Raw genomic sequence first — 18,622 nt, 5'->3', positions numbered from 1 at the left:
CATAGCTCCATCTACATGCCTTAGTTCTGTGCCCCTTACTGCCCTTGCCTAACTGAAGTATCAGTCTCCATTTTGAGATTTTTAATTGACGCCCATCATCCACTGCTTTCTGGGAGAGAGACTTCCAGATTTCCATTGCCATTTGTGAAGAGGTGTTACCTGTCACCTCTGAATGGCCTTGGTCTAATTTTTCAGGCCATTTTGGGCTGGACATTCCCCCACCAACATCCACTGGCAAATGAGGAAACAGTTTCTCTCCATCTAGCCTATAAACTCCTTAAATCATCTTAAAAATCTCAATTACATCACCCCTTAATCTTGCATACTCAAGGGAATGCAAGCCTACTCTATACAACTTGGCCTCATGTCACTTAAAAAAAGAAAGAATTGCATTTATATAGTGCTTTTCACAACCACCAGCATTTTACAGCCAAAGCAGTATTTTTTTTTGAATTGTAGGCACTCTTGTCATGTAGAAAATGTAGCAGCCCATTTGCAAACAGCAAGCTCCCATAAACATCATTGTGATACTGACCAGATTATCTGTTTTTTGCTGTTAATTGAGAGATGGGCATTGGCCAGTTCACTGGGAATAACTCCCCTGTTCCTCTTTGAAATAGTGCACAGGCTCTTTTATGCCCACCTAAGAGGGCAGACGTGAGACCTCAGTTCAAAGTCTCATCAGAAAGATGGCACTTTCAGCAATTCAGCTCTCCAACAGTATTGCACTGGAATGCCAGGCTAGATTTTTGTGCTCGAGTCTGTTGAAGCTGTGCTGTATACTCTTACCAAGGGGCATGCTCTCTCCTCCTGTGACCAAGAGGGGGGAAGGAACTCAGGAAAATTACAATCACCAGGAAAGTGGTATTGAGCAAACCTTTGGGGCTGTGGGCCGACAAATCCCCAGGCCTGGATGGACTTCTCCCTAAGGTCTTGAAAGAAGTGGCTAGTGAGATAGTTGGTGCATTGGTTTTAATTTTGCAAAATTCCCCAGATTTGAGGCAGGTTGCATTAGATTGGAAAGTAGCAAATGTAACTCTTTCATTCAAAAAGGGAAGAAGACAGAAAGCAGGAAACTATAGGCCAGTTAGCCTAACATCTGTCGTAGGGAAAATGTTGGAAGCTATTATTCAAGATGTTACAAAAGAGCGCTTAAAAAAATTCAAGGCAATCAGGCAGAGTTTTGTGAAAGGGAAACCATGTTTGACCAATTTATTGGAGTTCTTTGAAGGAGTCACATGCGCTGTGGATAAAGGGGAACCGGTGGATGTACTGTACTTAGATTTCCAGAAGGCATTTGATAAAATGTCACATCAAAGGTTATTGCAGAAAATTAAAGCCCATGGTGTAGAGAGTAATATATTAGCATGGATAGAAGATCGGCTGGCTAACAGGAAACAGAGAGTTGGCATAAATGGGCCCTTTTCTGGTTGGCAGAATGTGACAAGTGGTGAGCCACAGGGATTAGTGCTGGGGCCTCAACTTTTTACCTTTTATATAAATGACTGATGAAGGAATGGTTGCTAAATTTGCTGATGACACAAAGATCGGTAGGAGAGTATATTGTCAAGAAGACATAAGGAGGCTACAAAGTGACATGGATAGGTTAAGTGAGTGGGCAAAGATCTGGCAAATGGAGTATAATGTGGTCAAATGTGAAATTGTTCATTTTGGCAGGAAGAATAAAAGCTTATTATCCAAATAGTGAGAGATTGTAGAACTCTGAGATTCAGAGGGATCTGGGTGTCCTAGTGCATGAATCACAAAATGTTAGTATGCAGGTACAGCAAGTAATTAGGAAAGCTAATAAAATGTTATCATTTATTGTGAGGGGAATTGATTACAAAAGTAGGGAGGTTATGCTTCAGTTGTACAGAGCACTGGTGAGACCACATCTGGAGTATTGTGTACAATACTGGTCTCCTTATTTAAGGAAAGATGTAAATGCGTAAGAAGTGGTTCAAAGAAGGTTTACTAGACTAATGCCAGGAATGGGCGCGTTGTCTTATGAGGAAAGGTTGGACAGGTAAGGCTTGTATCCACTGGAGTTTAGAAGAGTAAGAGGTGACTTGATTGGAACATTTAAGATCCTGCGGGGTCTTGACAGGGTGGATGTGGAGATAATGTTCCCTCTTGTGGGAGAACCTAGAGCTAGGGGTCATTGTTTAAAAATAAGAGGTCGTTCAATTAAGACAGAGATGAGGAGAAATTTTTTCTCTGAAGATAGTGAGTCTTTGGAACTCTCTTCCACAAAAGGCGATGGAAGCAGAGTTTTTGAATATTTTTAAGGCAGAGCAAGATAGCTTTTTGATTAACAAGGGGATGAAAGGTTATCGGAAGTAGGCAGGAATATGGAGTTGAGGTTACAATCAGATCAGCTATGATCTTATTGAATGGTGGAGCAGGCTCGAGGGGCCAAGTGGCCTACTCCTGCTCTTAATTCTTTTATACGTATGTTCACTCTCAATGTCACAGCTAACTTGCTGTAGAAATCTGTATTATGCACATCAGGTAATGAGCCCCAATTGAGATCATCTTCAGCTTGGAAAAGCTCCTTTGAAGTCAGATTTTCTCTGCGGGCACAGTTTATGCCACTCTCATTGGGATAAATTGATACTGCATTTTGTGCACATGTTTAAGGAACAAGGCTGCCAAAATGAGTATATCACTATCTCCCCGATTTATTTATTTAGCTTATCATCGCACACTCTTTTTTCCCCTCTTTGGGTAATAATGGGAGGATTCCCAGGCTGATGATCAGCTTGTTGAACTGCGTCATGAACGCTCCTTCCAAGGCCAACAAATTCTGGTGTGGGACTTGAACACAGAGCTTCTGGTTCTGAGGCAGGGACACTACCCATTGCGCCACAAGACCTCCCCATTGATCTCTGTTAATGGAGTTAAACTGCTCATCTTGCAGGTGGGGCCTATGTTGCAGTGCAGAATGTAATTGCACCTCAACTAATATCACTGAACTAAAGTTTACCATATTGGAGGAGGCCATTCAGCCCATCCTGTCTGCCAGCCCTATTTGGCAATTTGCACTGGTGGTGACTTTACAATAAACGTAGCTTCTTGCATTTATATTGTGCCTTTAACGTGCTAAAATTCCCCAAGGTGCTTCACAGGAACATTATCAAACATAAATTGATGCTAAGCCACATAAGAAGAAATTAGAACAGGTGACTTAGTTAGGTTTAAAGGAATAGAGAGAGGTAGAGGGGCCGAAAGGAATTCCAGAGCTTCAGGCCGAGAAGGTGGGCACCAATGGCAGAGTGAAGAAAATCTGTGGAATGTGCAAGAGGAGCACAGCAATTTTGGAAGATTATAGGGCTGGAGGGGGTTACAGAGATGAGGAGAGGTGAGACCAGGGAGGGTTTTTTTTTTCTCTGAGGGCCATGAGCCTTTGGAACTCCTTCCCTTTAGAGGCGGTGGAAGCAGGGTCTTTTGAATATTTTTAAGGCAGAGGTAGATAGATTCTTGATAAGCAAGGGGGTGCAAGGTTATCGGGGGTAGGCAGGAATGTGGAGTTGAAGTTCCAATCGGATCAGCCATGATCTTATTGGATGGCGGAGCAGGCTCGAGGGGCCGAGTGGCCTACTCCTCCTTGTTCGTATGATTTGAAATCAAGGTTGAGAATTTTAAAATACCTACAGCACGATAGTCGGTAGAACTAACGCTGACACAAATCTAACTGGACTGTTGTCCAATTGCTCAGTGCACAATGCTACCCGCTGATCTAAAGCAGGAGAAAAATGGATTAAAGCCACAGGAAAGCTGAAGGTTGGTGCGTTGGCATCAGTTCTTCCTGTACTGAAACTCAGAAAGCAATGGAAGCTGAGTCATTGAATGTATTCAAGGCTGACTTTTGGTCGACAAGTGAGTCAAGGGCAGACAGGCAGGAAAGTGGATCAGATCAACCAGAATCTTATTGAATGTAGAGGCAGGCTTGAGGGGCCAAATGGTCTACTCCTGCTCCTATTTCTTATGTTCTTGTAATCTCATTGGACGATTTGGTGAGCCCTCTGACCTTGTGCCAGTGGGCTCAAACTGCACACTGTTCTAATAGCATCACCATTGCTTTTAGTGTGTATATGTGTGTGGTAGAGTTGCCAACTGTGATTAAGTTTATTCCTGGAGGTTTCATCACATGACTTGCCCCCACACTCCAGCCATTAGTCGGCCATCATATCCATCCTTGTAACGTACTGCCTTCCTGTGCCAATTGAAAAGCAAAGACTCATTACCCAACTAGATGATGCTTGACTGTCAGCCAAACAGCTTTTCTTCCCCCCCCACCCCATTTTCAATACCTTTACATCTGGTAAAGAGAAAAGCTCGAAGAAAATGTCAAAAAAAAAAATTTTTTTTAATGTCCCAATGATTTTTCTCCAGGGCTGCAAACAGCAGTGTCCTGGAGATTGATCTTCAATTCCTGGAGACTCCAGGCCAATCCCGGAAGGTTGGCAACCCTACACTAAGCCACAGGTTAACACAAAGACTTTCCCTTATATTTCGGTCCCCTTGACACAAGGGACGGACCTTGTGGAAACTCTCCTCACTGCTTTGCTAGGATGGTAAAACTAAGCATTGAAAATCTGTTTTAGACCATAAGACATAGGAGCAGAAATTGGGCCATTCGGCCCATCGAGTCTGCTCCGCCATTCGATCATGGCTGATAAGTTTCTCAACCCCATTCTCCCGCCTTCTCTCCGTAATAAATTTTAGCTTAATTTATTGTCATTGGTAAACGACCATGTGAAAGTGGACCACATTGACTGATGATAACTGATGTGACTTGGGAATACTGAGCAGAGCTCTTGAACCCCACACAGGGTGTCAGTCGAGTGAGCCTAAATAATGACTCTAAGGGGTGGGGTGTGTAAAACGGGGGGCTGATCTAATTGCAGGGAATAAGCCAGTTTGTTTAAATCTACCCCAACATATCTGTTCCCATATTCCATCTAAGCAGCAGGTCTAAAGCCCAGAAAAATCTCGAGATACACCAGTGGCAGACAAAAAAACTCCATTCTGTGGCATTTCAGATTAGAGTGACTGGGAAAGGGTTAATTCTAGATAACAGGAATTGTCTCACTTTCTTTGTGGCTGCAAGCTACATGAAGTGGGTGGGGAGGGTTGTGTGGGGCATTGAGTGGGTGGGGGGTGAATTCTATTGTTGACAAACTGGGGTGTTTTTTTTTTGTAGAAGAATACTAACATAGTCTGACCTATAATTTTTAAACACTGGATAGAAAATGAAGTCCCAGACAGCTGCAGCAGCAGTGAGAAAGATGAATCCTTCTGTGCGAATCACAGCCCACGAAAACCGTGTTGGACCAGAGACTGAGGACATCTATAACCAGGATTTCTTTGAGAATCTGAATGGAGTGGCGAATGCATTGGATAATGTGGAAACTCGTAAGTAGCTCTGTTTATGTGAACAAAGGTTGGCTAGCAGATCAATTTTGACGCGTGAAAGAGTACAAAGGGACTTGCCCCTCAACAAGCAGAAACCTTGCTGCACTTTTTCACAGATTGCAAAAGAAAGAATGGCTTACATTTATATAGTGCCTTTTGCAACCTCAGGATGTCCCTAAGTTCTTTACTGCCAATAGTACTTCTGAAATGTAGTCGCTATTGTAGTGTAGAAAAATGCAGAAGCCAATTTGTGCACAGCAAGGTCCCATAGCCAGCAATGTCATAGGCATTACAACCCAGAAGAAGGCCATTCAGCCCATCTTATCTGTGCCAGTTCTTTCGTAGAGCAAGCCAATTAATCCTGCTCTCCAGTCAATGTTTTTAGTGATGCTGGTTGAGGGACATATTTTGGCCAGGACACCAGGGAGAACCCTCCTGCCCCTCTTCTTTGAAATAGTGGCCGTGGGATCTTTACATTCATCTGAGAGGGTAAACAGTACCTCGGTTTAACGTTGCAATCGAAAGACTGCAACTCTGACAGTCCAACTCTTCCTCAATTCTGTATGGAGTGTCACCCTAGATTTTGTGCCCAAGTCTTTGGAGTGAGACATAAGCGCAGGAACCTTCTGACCCAGAAGTAAGAGCGCTACAACTGAACAATGACTGCAAGTCTCAACATTTTTTAATATACTTTTCATGCAAACTGGAACAGCCAAGCTGTTCCTGTACAGCTATAACTCTGGGCATCTACTCAGCAATGTGGAAAATCGCCCAGGTATGTCCTGTACACAAAAAGCAAGACAATTCCAACCCGACCAATTACCACCCTATTAGCCTACTCTCAATCATCAGTAAAGTGATGGAAGAGGTCATCAACAATGCTATCAAGCGGCACTTGCTCAGCAATAACCTGCTCACTGACACTCAGATTGGGTTCTGCCAGGGTCACTCAGGTTCTGACCTCATTACAGCCTTGGTTCAAACATAAACAAAAGAGCTGAACTCCAGAGGTGAGGTGAGAGTGATTGTCCTTGACATCAAGCCAGCACTTGACCAAGTGTGGCATCAAGGAACCCTAACAAAACTAGAGTCAATGGGAATCAGGGGCAAAACCCTCCACTGGTTGGAGTCATACCTAGCACAGAGGAAGATGGTTGTGGTTGTTGGACATCACTCCAGGAGTTCCTCAGGGTGTGTCCTAGGCCCAACCATCTTCAGCTGCTTCACCAATGACCTTCCTTCCATCATAAGATCAGAAGTGGAGGTGTTCGCTGATGATAGCACAATGTACAGCACCATTCACGATGACTCAGATACTGAAGCAGTCTATGTCCAAATGCAGCAAGACCTGGACAATATCCAGGCTTGGGCAGACAAGTGGTAAGTAACATTCACACCACACAAGTGCCAGGTACTGACCGTTTCCAACAAGAGAGAATCTAATCACCCCTTGACATTCAATGGCATTACCATCACTGAGTGCCCCACTATTAAAATTCTGGGGGTTACCATTGATCAGAAACTGAACTGTACTGGCCATATAAATACTTTGGCTATAAGAGCAGGTCAGAGGCCAGGAATCCTGTGGCGTCTCCTGACTTCCCAAAGGCTGTCCATCATCTACAAGGCTCAAGTCAGGAGTGTGATGGAATACTCTCCGCTTGCCTGGGTGAGTGCAGCCCTAACAACATTGGAGAATCTTGACACCACCCAGGACAAAGCAGCCCGCTTGATTGGCACCACAGCCACAAACATTCACTCCCTCCACCACCGACGCACAGTAGCAGCAGTGTGTACCATCTACAAGGTGCACTGCAGGAACTCACCAAGGCTCCTTCGACAGCACCTTCCAAACCCACGACCGCTACCATCTAGAAGGACAGGAACAGCAGATACATGGGAACAGCATCACCTGGAAGTTCCCTTCTAAGCCACCCACCATCCTGACTTGGAAATAATCATCGTTCCTTCACTGTCGCTGGGTCAAAGTCCTTGAATTCCCTCCCTAACAGCACTGTGGGTGTACCTACACCATCGGGATTGCAGCAGTTCAGGAAGGCAGCTCAACACCACCTTCTCAAGGGCAATTAAGGATAGGCAATAAACACTGGCCCAGCTAGAGCCGTCCACTTCCCGTGAATGAATTTTAAAAATTATTATTTTTTCTTCTCAACCTCAGTGGCCACAGAATTGTTGTTTCACAGTTGGAGCTCAACTGCATTTGAAAATGAAAGTCTTCCTGTAAATAAAGATTTGTGTAAGAATCACTTTGGGGGAGATGGTGGTGTAGTGGTAAGGTCGCTGAACTAGTAACCCAGAAGTGCAGACAATTGCTGTGGGGACATAGGTTCACATCCCACCATGACAGATGATCAAATTTAAATTGAATTAATAAGAAAACCTGGAATTGAAAGCTAGTTACAGTAATGGTGACCATGATGGTAAACAATCATTGATGTAAAAACCAATGTCTTTTAGGAAAGGAAATCTGCTATCTTTATCCAGCCTGGCCTATATATGACTCCAGACCCACACCGATGTGTTTGACTCTTAACTGCCCTCTGAAATGGCCTAGCATGCCATTCAGTTCAAGGGCAGTTAGGGATGGGCAACGAATGCTGGTCTTGCCAGCAACAACCATATCTCATGAAAGAATAAGTTTTTAAAAAAAAGTCACCTCTGAAACACGGGTTGGAGTTTTGCCAGTTTAAATGTTGAAGACCTCCTCACAATAATGGAGCAATAGGTGATACTTCATGCCTCAATATTGTACTTTCCCTTTCTGATGTTAAACATCTCTTTTCCTGGCCTCAGTGAAAGTCCTAATGTGGGTAGATAATCTCAACAGTTGTTCAGAACAACATAAAAGAAAGGTGATTCTCGTATTTAGCACCAGTTATCACTTCATTCTTTTAGACGTTTGCTAGTATAGAACCTGAGTATTGCTGAAAAAAGAGACATGTTGAAGCTTTTCATCTTGCACTCATCAGAAGACTTCGCAAGAATACTAATATAAAGGGAAAACAACAATTTATATTATATATCTAGACAGAAAGTACATTGCGCCTGTTTCAGCTAAACAAAACAAGTGGCAGCCATTCATTCACTGACTCGTTCCTCAGGGCAATGCCTTGACCAATCAGGGTCAAGCTGCCTGGTTTAGATTTTAATCAATGCCTGGCAATTAACTGTCAGTCACTATCACTGGTGCATTCTCCATGGCTACACCTCAACGCAGTGAGGGATGGGCAACGAATGCTGGTCTTGCCAGCGACACCCATGTCTCATGAAAGAATAAGTTTTTAAAAAAGTCACCTCTGAAACACGGGTTGGAGTTTTGCCAGTTTAAATGTTGAAGACCTCCTCACTATAATGGAGCAATAGGTGATACTTCATGCCTCAATATTGTACTTTCCCTTTCTGACAACATTTCTTTTCCTGGTCTCCTATGAAAGTCCTAATGTGGGTACATAATCTCAATAGTTGTCCAGAACAACATAAAAGGAAGATGATTCTCAACGCAAGCTCTACTTGCTAACCAATCAGCACTGTCTTCACATACAGTACAAATCATTGTTTTCCCCTTATATTGGTATTCTTGCAAAGTGACCTGATGAGGGGGAGTGGTGAACATTGTCGGGGGGATTGAGCATTGTCTGGGGGTGAGGGAGGTGGGGGGTGAGCATTGTCTGGGGGTGAGGGAGCGAGTGTGCATTGTCGGGGAATGATGAAGGGGGTTGAGCATTGTTAGGGGATGAGGGAGGGGGTGAGCATTGTCAGGGGGTGATGGAGGGGGGTGAGCATTGTCAGGGGGTGATGGAGGGGGTTGAGCATTGTCGGGGGTGATGGAGGGGGTTGAGCATTGCCAGGGGGTGATGGAGGGGCTTGAGCATTGTCAGGGGGTGATGGAGGGGATTGAGCATTGTCAGGGGGTGATGGAGGGGGTTGAGCATTGTCGGAGGATGAGGGAGGGGGTGAGCATTGTCAGGGGGTGATGGAGGGAGTTGAGCATTGTTGGGGAATGAGGGAGGGGGTGAGCATTGTCAGGAGGTGATGGAGGGGCTTGAGCATTGTCAGGGGGTGATGGAGGGGGTTGAGCATTGTCGGGGGTGATGGAGGGGATTGAGCATTGTCGGGGGTGATGGAGGGGATTGAGCATTGTCAGGGGGTGATGGAGGGGATTGAGCATTGTCAGGGGGTGATGGAGGGGATTGAGCATTGTCAGGGGGTGATGGAGGGGGTTGAGCATTGTCGGAGGATGAGGGAGGGGGTGAGCGTTGTCAGGGGGTGATGGAGGGGGTTGAGCATTGTTGGGGGGTGATGGAGGGGGTTGAGCATTGTCTGGGGATGAGGGAGGGGGTGAACATTGTTGGGGGGGGGTGATGGAGGGGAGTGAGCATTGTCAGGGGGTGATGGAGGAGGTTGAGCATTGTCATGGGGTGATGGAGGGGATTGAGCATTGTCTGGGGATGAGGGAGGGGGTGAACATTGTCGGGGGGGTGATGGAGGGGAGTGAGCATTGTCGGGGGATGAGGGAGGGGGTGAGCATTGTTGGGGAGGGTGAACATTGTCGGGGGGGTGAGGGAGGGGGGTTGAGCATTGTCGGGGGTGATGGAGGAGGGTGAGCATTGTCGGGGGTGGGGGCAGGAGTGAACACTATCAGTGAAGGGAGGTTGTGCAGTGTTGGGGTTGACAGCTCCATTTGAAACAATGTTAGTCAATGAGCTAAAGACCGACCCTAAGGGACGAGGAAAAGGGGGAGCAGCTACCCCAGAATTATGCTCGACAATTGGCCGCCCGCCTCTCTCTGTCTCTACATCCCTGCTGGAGGCAGTGTCGGAAGGCTAAAAGGCTCCAGTGTAAAATTGGTAAGTTAGAAGATTAAATCACAGTCGGCATCAGGGACACACCCTTTCTGAGGCTGATTGGAAGGCTTGGGCCATCGTGTTACAAATTTAGCTTTTTCTCCCATTAGTTATACTGACCTTGAGGTAATACTCAGGGATCACTTTATGTGCCATTTAGCATTTTATAATGCTTGATTAGGTCCCCTTTCATCTGTCTTCTGTCGACGCTGTACAGCCAAAGCTCATAAATCCTTCCTTGTAGCTCATTATATGCTTCAAAGTGAGTGGTAGTTTGCAAGGATTGAAAAGTCAAAGGTGATTTTTTTTTCAATAAGTGATTAATTCAAGATTTTGAAAGGGTGAGGACAATACTTGAGAGGAGGAAACCATCTCGGAGGACAGTTAAGAGCCAACCACGTTGTTGTTGTGGGTCTAGAGGCATGTGTAGGCCAGACCATGTAAGAATGGTAGATTTCCTCCCCTAAAGGACATTAGAGAACCAGATGGGTTTTTTTTTTTACAACAATCAATGATTGTTGTCATGGCCACCATTACTGAGCCTAGCTTTATATTCCATTTATTAAATGAACTCAAATTCCACCAGCTGCTGTGGTAGGATTTGAATCCATGTCCCCAGAGCATTATTAGCTAGTGTCTCTAGGTTATAAGTCCATGACACCACCGTCTCCAACAATAATAAATGCGAGTTGTTGTTGTTGTAGTAATGTATGTTTCAGGAGGAATGTTGCTTATAATGTCCATTTTTGCTTCCAGGCAATTACGTGGATAGCCGCTGTGTGTTATACCAGAAGCCATTGCTGGAGTCGGGGACTCTGGGCACACAAGGAAATGTACAGGTCATCGTTCCTCACCTTACAGAGTCCTATCGGTCCAGTGGGGACCCTCCAGAAAAATCTATTCCCATCTGTACGCTCAGGAATTTTCCCAATGCTATTGAGCACACGTTGCAGGTAATTATAGAGCAAATGAGCATTGTGCTAAGGGCCATGAGAACTGCCTAAGCTGCATCAGAGGGAGTGGAGGGGATTTTCAGCTTTACTACGAATGAGAATGTATGTAGATATTCCTAAATTTAAAAACTAAAATCTGCTGTGGTGCACCTCATGGTAAGGGAGAGGATATTCTATTTTATATAGTCAGGAATGTTATGCCATGTACAACATAGCTATGTATTGCCTTATGGCTGCACAGCAATTGCTGTTAAGTAAACGTTGGGTGAATTTATATTGGAGACTGTAGACGTCCTGGCTCTGGTACTGTGTGTGCCTTGTGTGTTCCTGGTGAGTTTCTTTATCCTTTCTTAAAGTGTGAGGCAGAAAGGTGTGTGTGAAAGGTGTCTGTTTCATAATGTGAAGGGTATTTTGCCTTAGCTTGAGCAGCGTGTTATTATCACAGCCACTGATTTAGTGAAATATAAACAGAAAATGCCGGAAATACTCAGCAGGTCTGGCAGCAGCCGTGGAGAGAGAAATAGGATTAACGTTTCAGTTCGATGGCCCTACACCAGAGCAAGCCAGTGACCTGAGACGTAAGCCAAAATTTTCCAACACCCCGACCCCCGCCCCAACCTGTGGCGAGTTCCCCCTGCGGTGGGTCGGCGAACTACTGAAATCTCCATTCACCGTTGGCGGGACCGGAAGATCCCGCAGGCACGAGGGACTGGAAAATTCCGGCCACTAACTCCGTTCCTCTGCACAGATGCTGCCTGGCCTGCTGAGTATTTCCAGCATTTTCTGTTTCTACTTATTTTACATTTCCAGCATCTGCAGTATTTTGCTTTGTGGGAGTTATATTTTAATTAGTTGATATTCTCTGGTTCTTCTTGTTGCTTTTGGGATTGAAGTTTCCTGTTTCTGTTCAGTTCTAACTCCCTCCAAGCCCACTCACTTAAAATTGAGCCCATAGGTTCCCTCGCTTTTTAAACTGAAATTTTAGGTTCTTGTCTTTTCAAGCCCAAGAGGGACAGCAAGGTGGTACTAAGGTCACGGCAGGGGTCAGGGAGGAGTTGGCGGAAAATAGGGGACATGCAGTGGAGCTGCACTGCTGGCTACATGTCAGATGACAGGGTATATCCATCAGAGGTGTACAATAAGCAGGGAAGATGGGTTTTAAAAAAAAGCATGGTAATGTCCCACCGTTCATAGGGGTTACATTCCCACGAAACCTCGCTAACGGTGAAATCGCAAACGACGGATATACTTTACAATGGGAATCAATTAGGTTCCAGCCACCCTAAAATTTTACATGTATGAAAGATCAAAGGCAAGAAAAAAGGCGTTTTCAGTAAATTTGAAGAGAAATTTGCTGGAGAAGTTGTGTAGTAAAACAAGAAAATGAGAAAAATGTAAAAATTTGTCACACTTACAGTACTTAACTTTGAGAGTGGAGGTGCACTGTGATCAGCAATTAAGTCACAGTGACAAGGAACACCCACGTGCAAACAACAGCAGACTACACACGCGCAGTGTGTACATTCCACTGCAAGAAATATGTCATGGACACCTTCCTTTTTTAACTTTATTTAGGCAATTTCTTTCTTCTTTTCAGCATTTTCTAAAGATGGCTTCTATTTTTTATTTTTAAAACCATGGATAACTAAAATTTTGGCCTGCAGTGGGTGAACTGGTGTACGAAGATTTTTGTGCAGATTAGCGAATTCGCGAAAGAGGAAGTCACAAACGGCAAGACTTTACTGTAGCATAAAAAAATGGATACTATGGGACTGGGTGTGGTGGAGGACGGTGGAGTATATTGGAGAGTGCACGGGAGGATCAGAATATTGGAATGATATTTTTAAGAGCAGCACAGTTCTCCCAGTATCCTAGCCAATATTAGTCCCTCAATCAACGGCACTTTAAAAAAAATAAATTATCTGATCATTATCACGTTGCAGTTTATGGGACCTTGCTGTGTGCAAATTGGCTGCCACATTTCCTGTATTATAACAGTAATGACTCTGACAAAATTTAGTTGGCTGTAACACACTTTGGGACATCATGACATAATGAGAGGCGCTATGTAAAAGCAAACTACTCTAACTGGGTTAATGGTGGGTTGGTGTCTAGTACAGAAAGGCGGCTAGGTTATAGTATGAAAGAGGCACGGGGTGTGTAGCATTGACAGGGAAGGGAGTGTATTAGAATGGCAGCCATGATTATTCATTGTCCCTTTCCTTCAGGCATATAGAAAATGTTTAAAAGTCGTTTCCTGGAACTGAGATTGGAAGCAACTGTTAATGACAATGTTCAGTGCATCTTTATGTAAATAGTCAGATAAGTAAAAGCACATTACACAATTTAATTAACCAGCAACTGGTTCTTGGATCCATGACAAGAAACCAGTATGAGGAAGGAATGGGGCTCAGGAAGGTGAGAGGCTCATTCAAGGGATGCTGGTCTCATCAGTGAAAAGCCCTGACTCCTGGAGGAGGGCAAGCAATGGTGGGGAAACACTGCAGGTAAAGTGGTGGATGAGCTGAAACAGGAGTGAGAGGCCTAGAGAACTGACAGTAAGGTAAAGGGATTTTACAGCTTGAGAAGCTGCTGTTCTCAGGACATCTGAAGGGCAAAAGGAAGAAATAAATGATTCAATAAGCCTGTATGATATGGTTGTAGAACTATGGTTGGATCTACTGGCATATAGTGACACCACTATTTCCAGCATGAATGCAATTGTTGGGTCAATCCCCTTCAATCACACCTGGAGACTGCACTGCAGTGAGTGACTGGGATTGACTTCAAGCACATAATTTGTGTGTAACTATCCTCCATTCACTGCATTTTGCTAAATAAATCACCCTGCTTCGATCAAGGGCAGAGTTTTCTGCCTATCGGGCGGATGGGCCTGACCCAATCTCCGGCAGGTGGGGAGCCGATCCCTGCCGGAGAAGCGGGCCCTGCCGCCGTTTTATGTGGGCGGGCCAATTAAGGCCCACCCAGCGTGATGTCCGGCGGGAAACGCTATGCACTTCCTGTGCGAGTGGGGGTGGGGGGGGGAATCCCCAAAAACAACAGCGCACTCTTTCACGCATGCGCACGAAAGAGCGCACATCTCCCTGAGGCTAAGTGCTGCCTCAGGGAGATCGCTGACACTTTTAAAAAAAAATGTAAAATAGAAAAAAAAATCCTTAACCTGTCCCCCTCATGTGACAATGTCACATGAAATGGAACATGTTCATAATTTACATAAGTTTATTAAACTTTTTAAAACTCTACGTGAAACCTCATCCCGCCGGTGGATGAGGTTTCATGTTTTCTCTAGTTGCCGCCGGGGCTCCTGGCCTGCCCACTGACCTTAAGGTTGAACGGGCAGGTCCTTTAATTGTATAAATGATCCTGTCAATGGTCTCAATCGGGGGTTTCACCCAGCGTCATTCTGCGTCATTTTACACGTCAGCGAGTGGGCCCTGCCCCCTGCTCACTGCCAACAAAATTCTGCCCCATGAGCTCTGTTGTAGTTCATAGGAGCTCTTTCTAAGTAGACTCTGTAGACTGTTTGCTGGATTGCACTGTTTAAATAGACTTTTTTCTGAGAAAAATGACACTGGTTGCTGTAAGGTGACTGCTATGAGTCTTACCATAAGTCCCAGCAATTCTCCAACTCACTGACACAATACAGTGCAACTCATTGTGCAGAATCGTCCCAAATTTGCACTAAGTGCGGTAGAGGGTGGGTAAAGCGACATTTTACCTGTCAGCCATGCTGGCGAGTTTTTACACTGTATTGTCCCAAACCCTCCACGTTATTTATGCATTCCCGGGAAACACGCCATTTCCATGGCAGGTGGACTCCGATTTGCCTGTCACACTGTCACCTCGCCGCTTCATCACGCCAGGCACCACATTTAAAGTACAACCGCGCTCAGTGCTACCAGCCCAGGACTGCAGCAAAGAAAACTTGGCCCCAAAAGGCAAGAAGACTGCAGACTGAAGTGCCCTTTGGACACCGTGGAGGCCTCTGCTGTGATGAAGAAGAGATTGGCCATCCAATGCAGATAGAATGAGTGATCTCATCTGTGCAGCGATGGTAAGGCAACCATCTCATCACTCTAAACTCGCACACTCAAGCCCATCACATATTCACTGGCATCTCACTCACTGCCAGCTCAAGGGACATCACCACCCATGCTCACAGACATACCCTCACTGTCCATCTGGCCTCGTCTCCTCTGGAGACTGCCTCCTCAGCCCCTACCATCTTGAGACCGCTTGCACAAATCAACATATGTGCCCACACACACACCCTGTATTACCCTCCTTCCCCAATACAACCCTTGTCCTACAGCCTCTTCCCTTGCCTGAGGGCCACTTCTCCCCAGTCCCCAAACAAAACCTTGCCCTGCAGCCATTCAAAAGCCACCCACAAAAGGCTGGTCTGGTAGGTAGAGACCTGCCCGTGACCCCCCCCCACCAAAGTGATGTGGTGCTGTCTGTGAAGCCTGGCACTGATGACTGCAAGTGCTGACCGAAGCAAGGTAGGCAAACAAACCTTGAAGTCCTGAGCGAAGTGCAGCTCGCCAGGTACACGTCGCTTATGTGTTGTTGTGAAATACTTTGGCATATTTTCCTGCCAATGTGGGCGGGCGTTCCAGCGGGTTGGGGGATGAGTCCGGCAGGCTGGCCTAATAATGATACGCTGATGTGTTACAGTGAGGTTCCCGACGTCCGATGGTGGAGAACGTGGGCTGAGCAGATGATCACGAACTAGTTTCACACTGCAGTGAAATCAGTTGTACCATATTATCTGCTCACACCACCAAACGGGCCCAATGCCAGCGGGTATGGAAAAGTCAGGCCATTGGCTGACACAGCGTAAAGTAGCTGAAAATTAATCAAATGATCTAATCAGGAGTAAATAAGAAGAGTTTCAGTAAATTTGCCTATGATGGGAGCATTTTATGAAGTGTTAAACATAAATGTTGCTGGAGTTCTGTAATTTCACAGACTATAAGGAAATCATTTACTACACTATCCAACCTCCTGTGATATAACAAAGATATGTCTCAACTAGTTACAAGCACTTGCATTTAATTCCCACTCATATGTGGGGCTATGTGCAATCTCTCAGTCTTTCCAACTTGGCGTCTGCTATGTAGGATTTCTCACTTCCCACTCAATCATTTTGGCCCGAGTCACATTCACCAGCAGCTGTATTCCATCTGAGGTCCAAACCTAGTTTAGCCTTTAGGTGCAGTAAAGTAGGTGAAAATCGAACAGGGCATGCAAATCTAATTTATTTTCCAATTTAAAGTTATACATTGGGACCTTATTTTTATATCTCTTATGTATACCTATATATAGATGACATATATTGTGTATACATGTTAGAAATTCCAAATGTGATGATCCATGTGGTGGGGAAAGCTTGTGTTTTCTTTTGTGCAATGTCCCTTTAAAACCAAAATGGGCTGGGGAGTATTCTGAAAGAGGGTTAATTGGTCCCTGATTATGACATAATTAGGTTCCAAGAAATGCCCACATGACCTGAGGTTGCCATGGGGCTGAACAGCTAAGAAGTAAAAGGTAAATAGAAAGCTAATTGCAGTGGGATGGAGTCAGCCTATGTTTTCTGTTTGCCAGTTCAGAACACATTGAGAATTTGAATGAAAAAAAAACAACCAAGGTTCTTTCCAAATGGAACAATTTTCTGTTTAGCAGTTTTAGAACAGATCCTGGTATTGAAACAGGGCTCTGAGAATAGAGCAAAGACTGTGTTACTGTGTGTGTGTTATACCATTGTAAAGGACAGAACACTGAAGAAAGGTAGGGCGAGGGATTCGACTATCCCCATTGCTGCTGTCTCAGAGACTACCAGATTTCTGGGGTTCTGTGCCATCAGGACTCTCATGACCCGAGTTAGAAAGGGTTCATAGATTAGCACCTTATCAGTAGCAATCATGTCTGGGGACTTCAGATAGAATACAGCTGCTGGTGAATGTGACTCGGGCCAAGATGATTGAGTGGGTAGTGAGAAATCCTACATAGCAGACGCCAAGTTGGAAAGACTGAGAGATTGCACGTAATCCCACATATGGGTGGGAATTAAATGCAAGTGCTTGTAACTAGGTGAGATGTATCTTTGTTATATCAGCTAGTCAAAGGGAAATTTCCTTTTTATTTGAAATATCCTTCATCTATTAATTAAAGTTTGAATTATGTTGTTTCAGTTGGTTTGTTACAGTAAAATTTTTAAGAAGTGAAATGATGTCCAGCAGTTTCCTTTCTGTTGCCATCATGGGGATTTCTTAAGTTATCGGTCTCAATGGAGATTGTAACACTGTCTATATTTATAATATAAACCATCTATGTCAACTTGTCATGCTAATTGTGCACTCATCAGGGGAGCACCACTATTGGAGTTGTAGGCAAATAATGACCAATTTACCTGCACAGTTTCCATTCATCAATGTAGTCGTAGGAATTTACAATGCAAATATAAAAAAAAGAGTGATGTATGATTTTAAAATGAGGGCTATTCTTTATTTGAATATCCTTGTGCAATGATACCTCCACTCACTAACCCCACATCGACTAGTACATTTAAAACAGCTTAGTAATTTAAAAGGCAAGGCATGGCCTGAGGGGGAAGGGAGGTGAATCAAAGCAATTCTTCACTAATAATAATAAAAAAATGATGATTGGTCTGACCTCTTCTTAAGTTTGATTTAAAAATGTCTCCTTGATTTGGGATCCCAAGCAGTTGGGGTATCCCATCATGCATTGGTTGTAGTTTCTCCCTTTTAAAAACAAACGCATGGATAAAGGTACGTAAGAATGATAACAGCAAAATACAGCGGATGCTGGAAATCTGAAACAAAAACAGAAAATGCTGGAAAAAGTCAGCAGGTCTAACAGAACCTGTGGAGAGAAAGACAGAGTTAACGTTTCGAGTCCGCATGACTCTTCCTCATGAAGAAAAAAATGATTATTGACTATGAGGAAGAGTCATACGGACTCGAAATGTTAACTCCATCTTTCTCTCCACAGGTGTTTTAGACCTGCTGAGTTTTTCCAGTGTTTTCTGTTTCTGTTACTTAAAAATGGATTGAGTTTCTGGTAAATGTTGAAGATAGGCATTCAAGCATTTTCTATTAGGGTTTCAAAAGGGCTCTATTTATAGTAAATCGCCCTGGAGCGAATGAGAGTCCATAAGATTTTAATTAAAATAAAAATGCTCTTTCTTCTTTGTATGTATCATGCAGCTGTACTGGATGTTAACTCTGGGATAGCTGAACAAACATTAACACAGAATACAAGTTGGCCAAAATAGTCCTTTTTTACAATTCTAAGTCTTGTTTGTGTGTTGTCGATGTCCTCTAGGTTGTTTGATATATGAAC

The 18,622-nt window shown here is 44.4% G+C and overlaps 1 protein-coding gene across 4 annotated transcripts in view; it reads left to right on the top strand.

The window, feature by feature from the left end:
• Positions 1–18,622, top strand: part of LOC121279936 (ubiquitin-like modifier-activating enzyme 1) — a 252,922-nt gene that overhangs the window by 49,822 nt on the left and 184,478 nt on the right. For all 4 annotated transcript variants that reach the window (XM_041191513.1, XM_041191514.1, XM_041191515.1 and 1 more), the window contains exons 14-15: positions 5,253–5,418; positions 11,040–11,236. In XM_041191513.1, the coding sequence (XP_041047447.1) occupies positions 5,253–5,418; positions 11,040–11,236 (363 nt within the window). The remainder of the gene's footprint in view (positions 1–5,252; positions 5,419–11,039; positions 11,237–18,622) is intronic.

The sequence above is a fragment of the Carcharodon carcharias genome, chromosome 7 (genome assembly GCF_017639515.1).
Source record: "Carcharodon carcharias isolate sCarCar2 chromosome 7, sCarCar2.pri, whole genome shotgun sequence".
Taxonomy (NCBI): Eukaryota; Metazoa; Chordata; class Chondrichthyes; order Lamniformes; family Lamnidae; genus Carcharodon; species Carcharodon carcharias.
The sequence above is the reverse complement of the archived record's forward strand: the minus strand, read 5'-3'. Positions and strand labels throughout refer to the sequence as shown.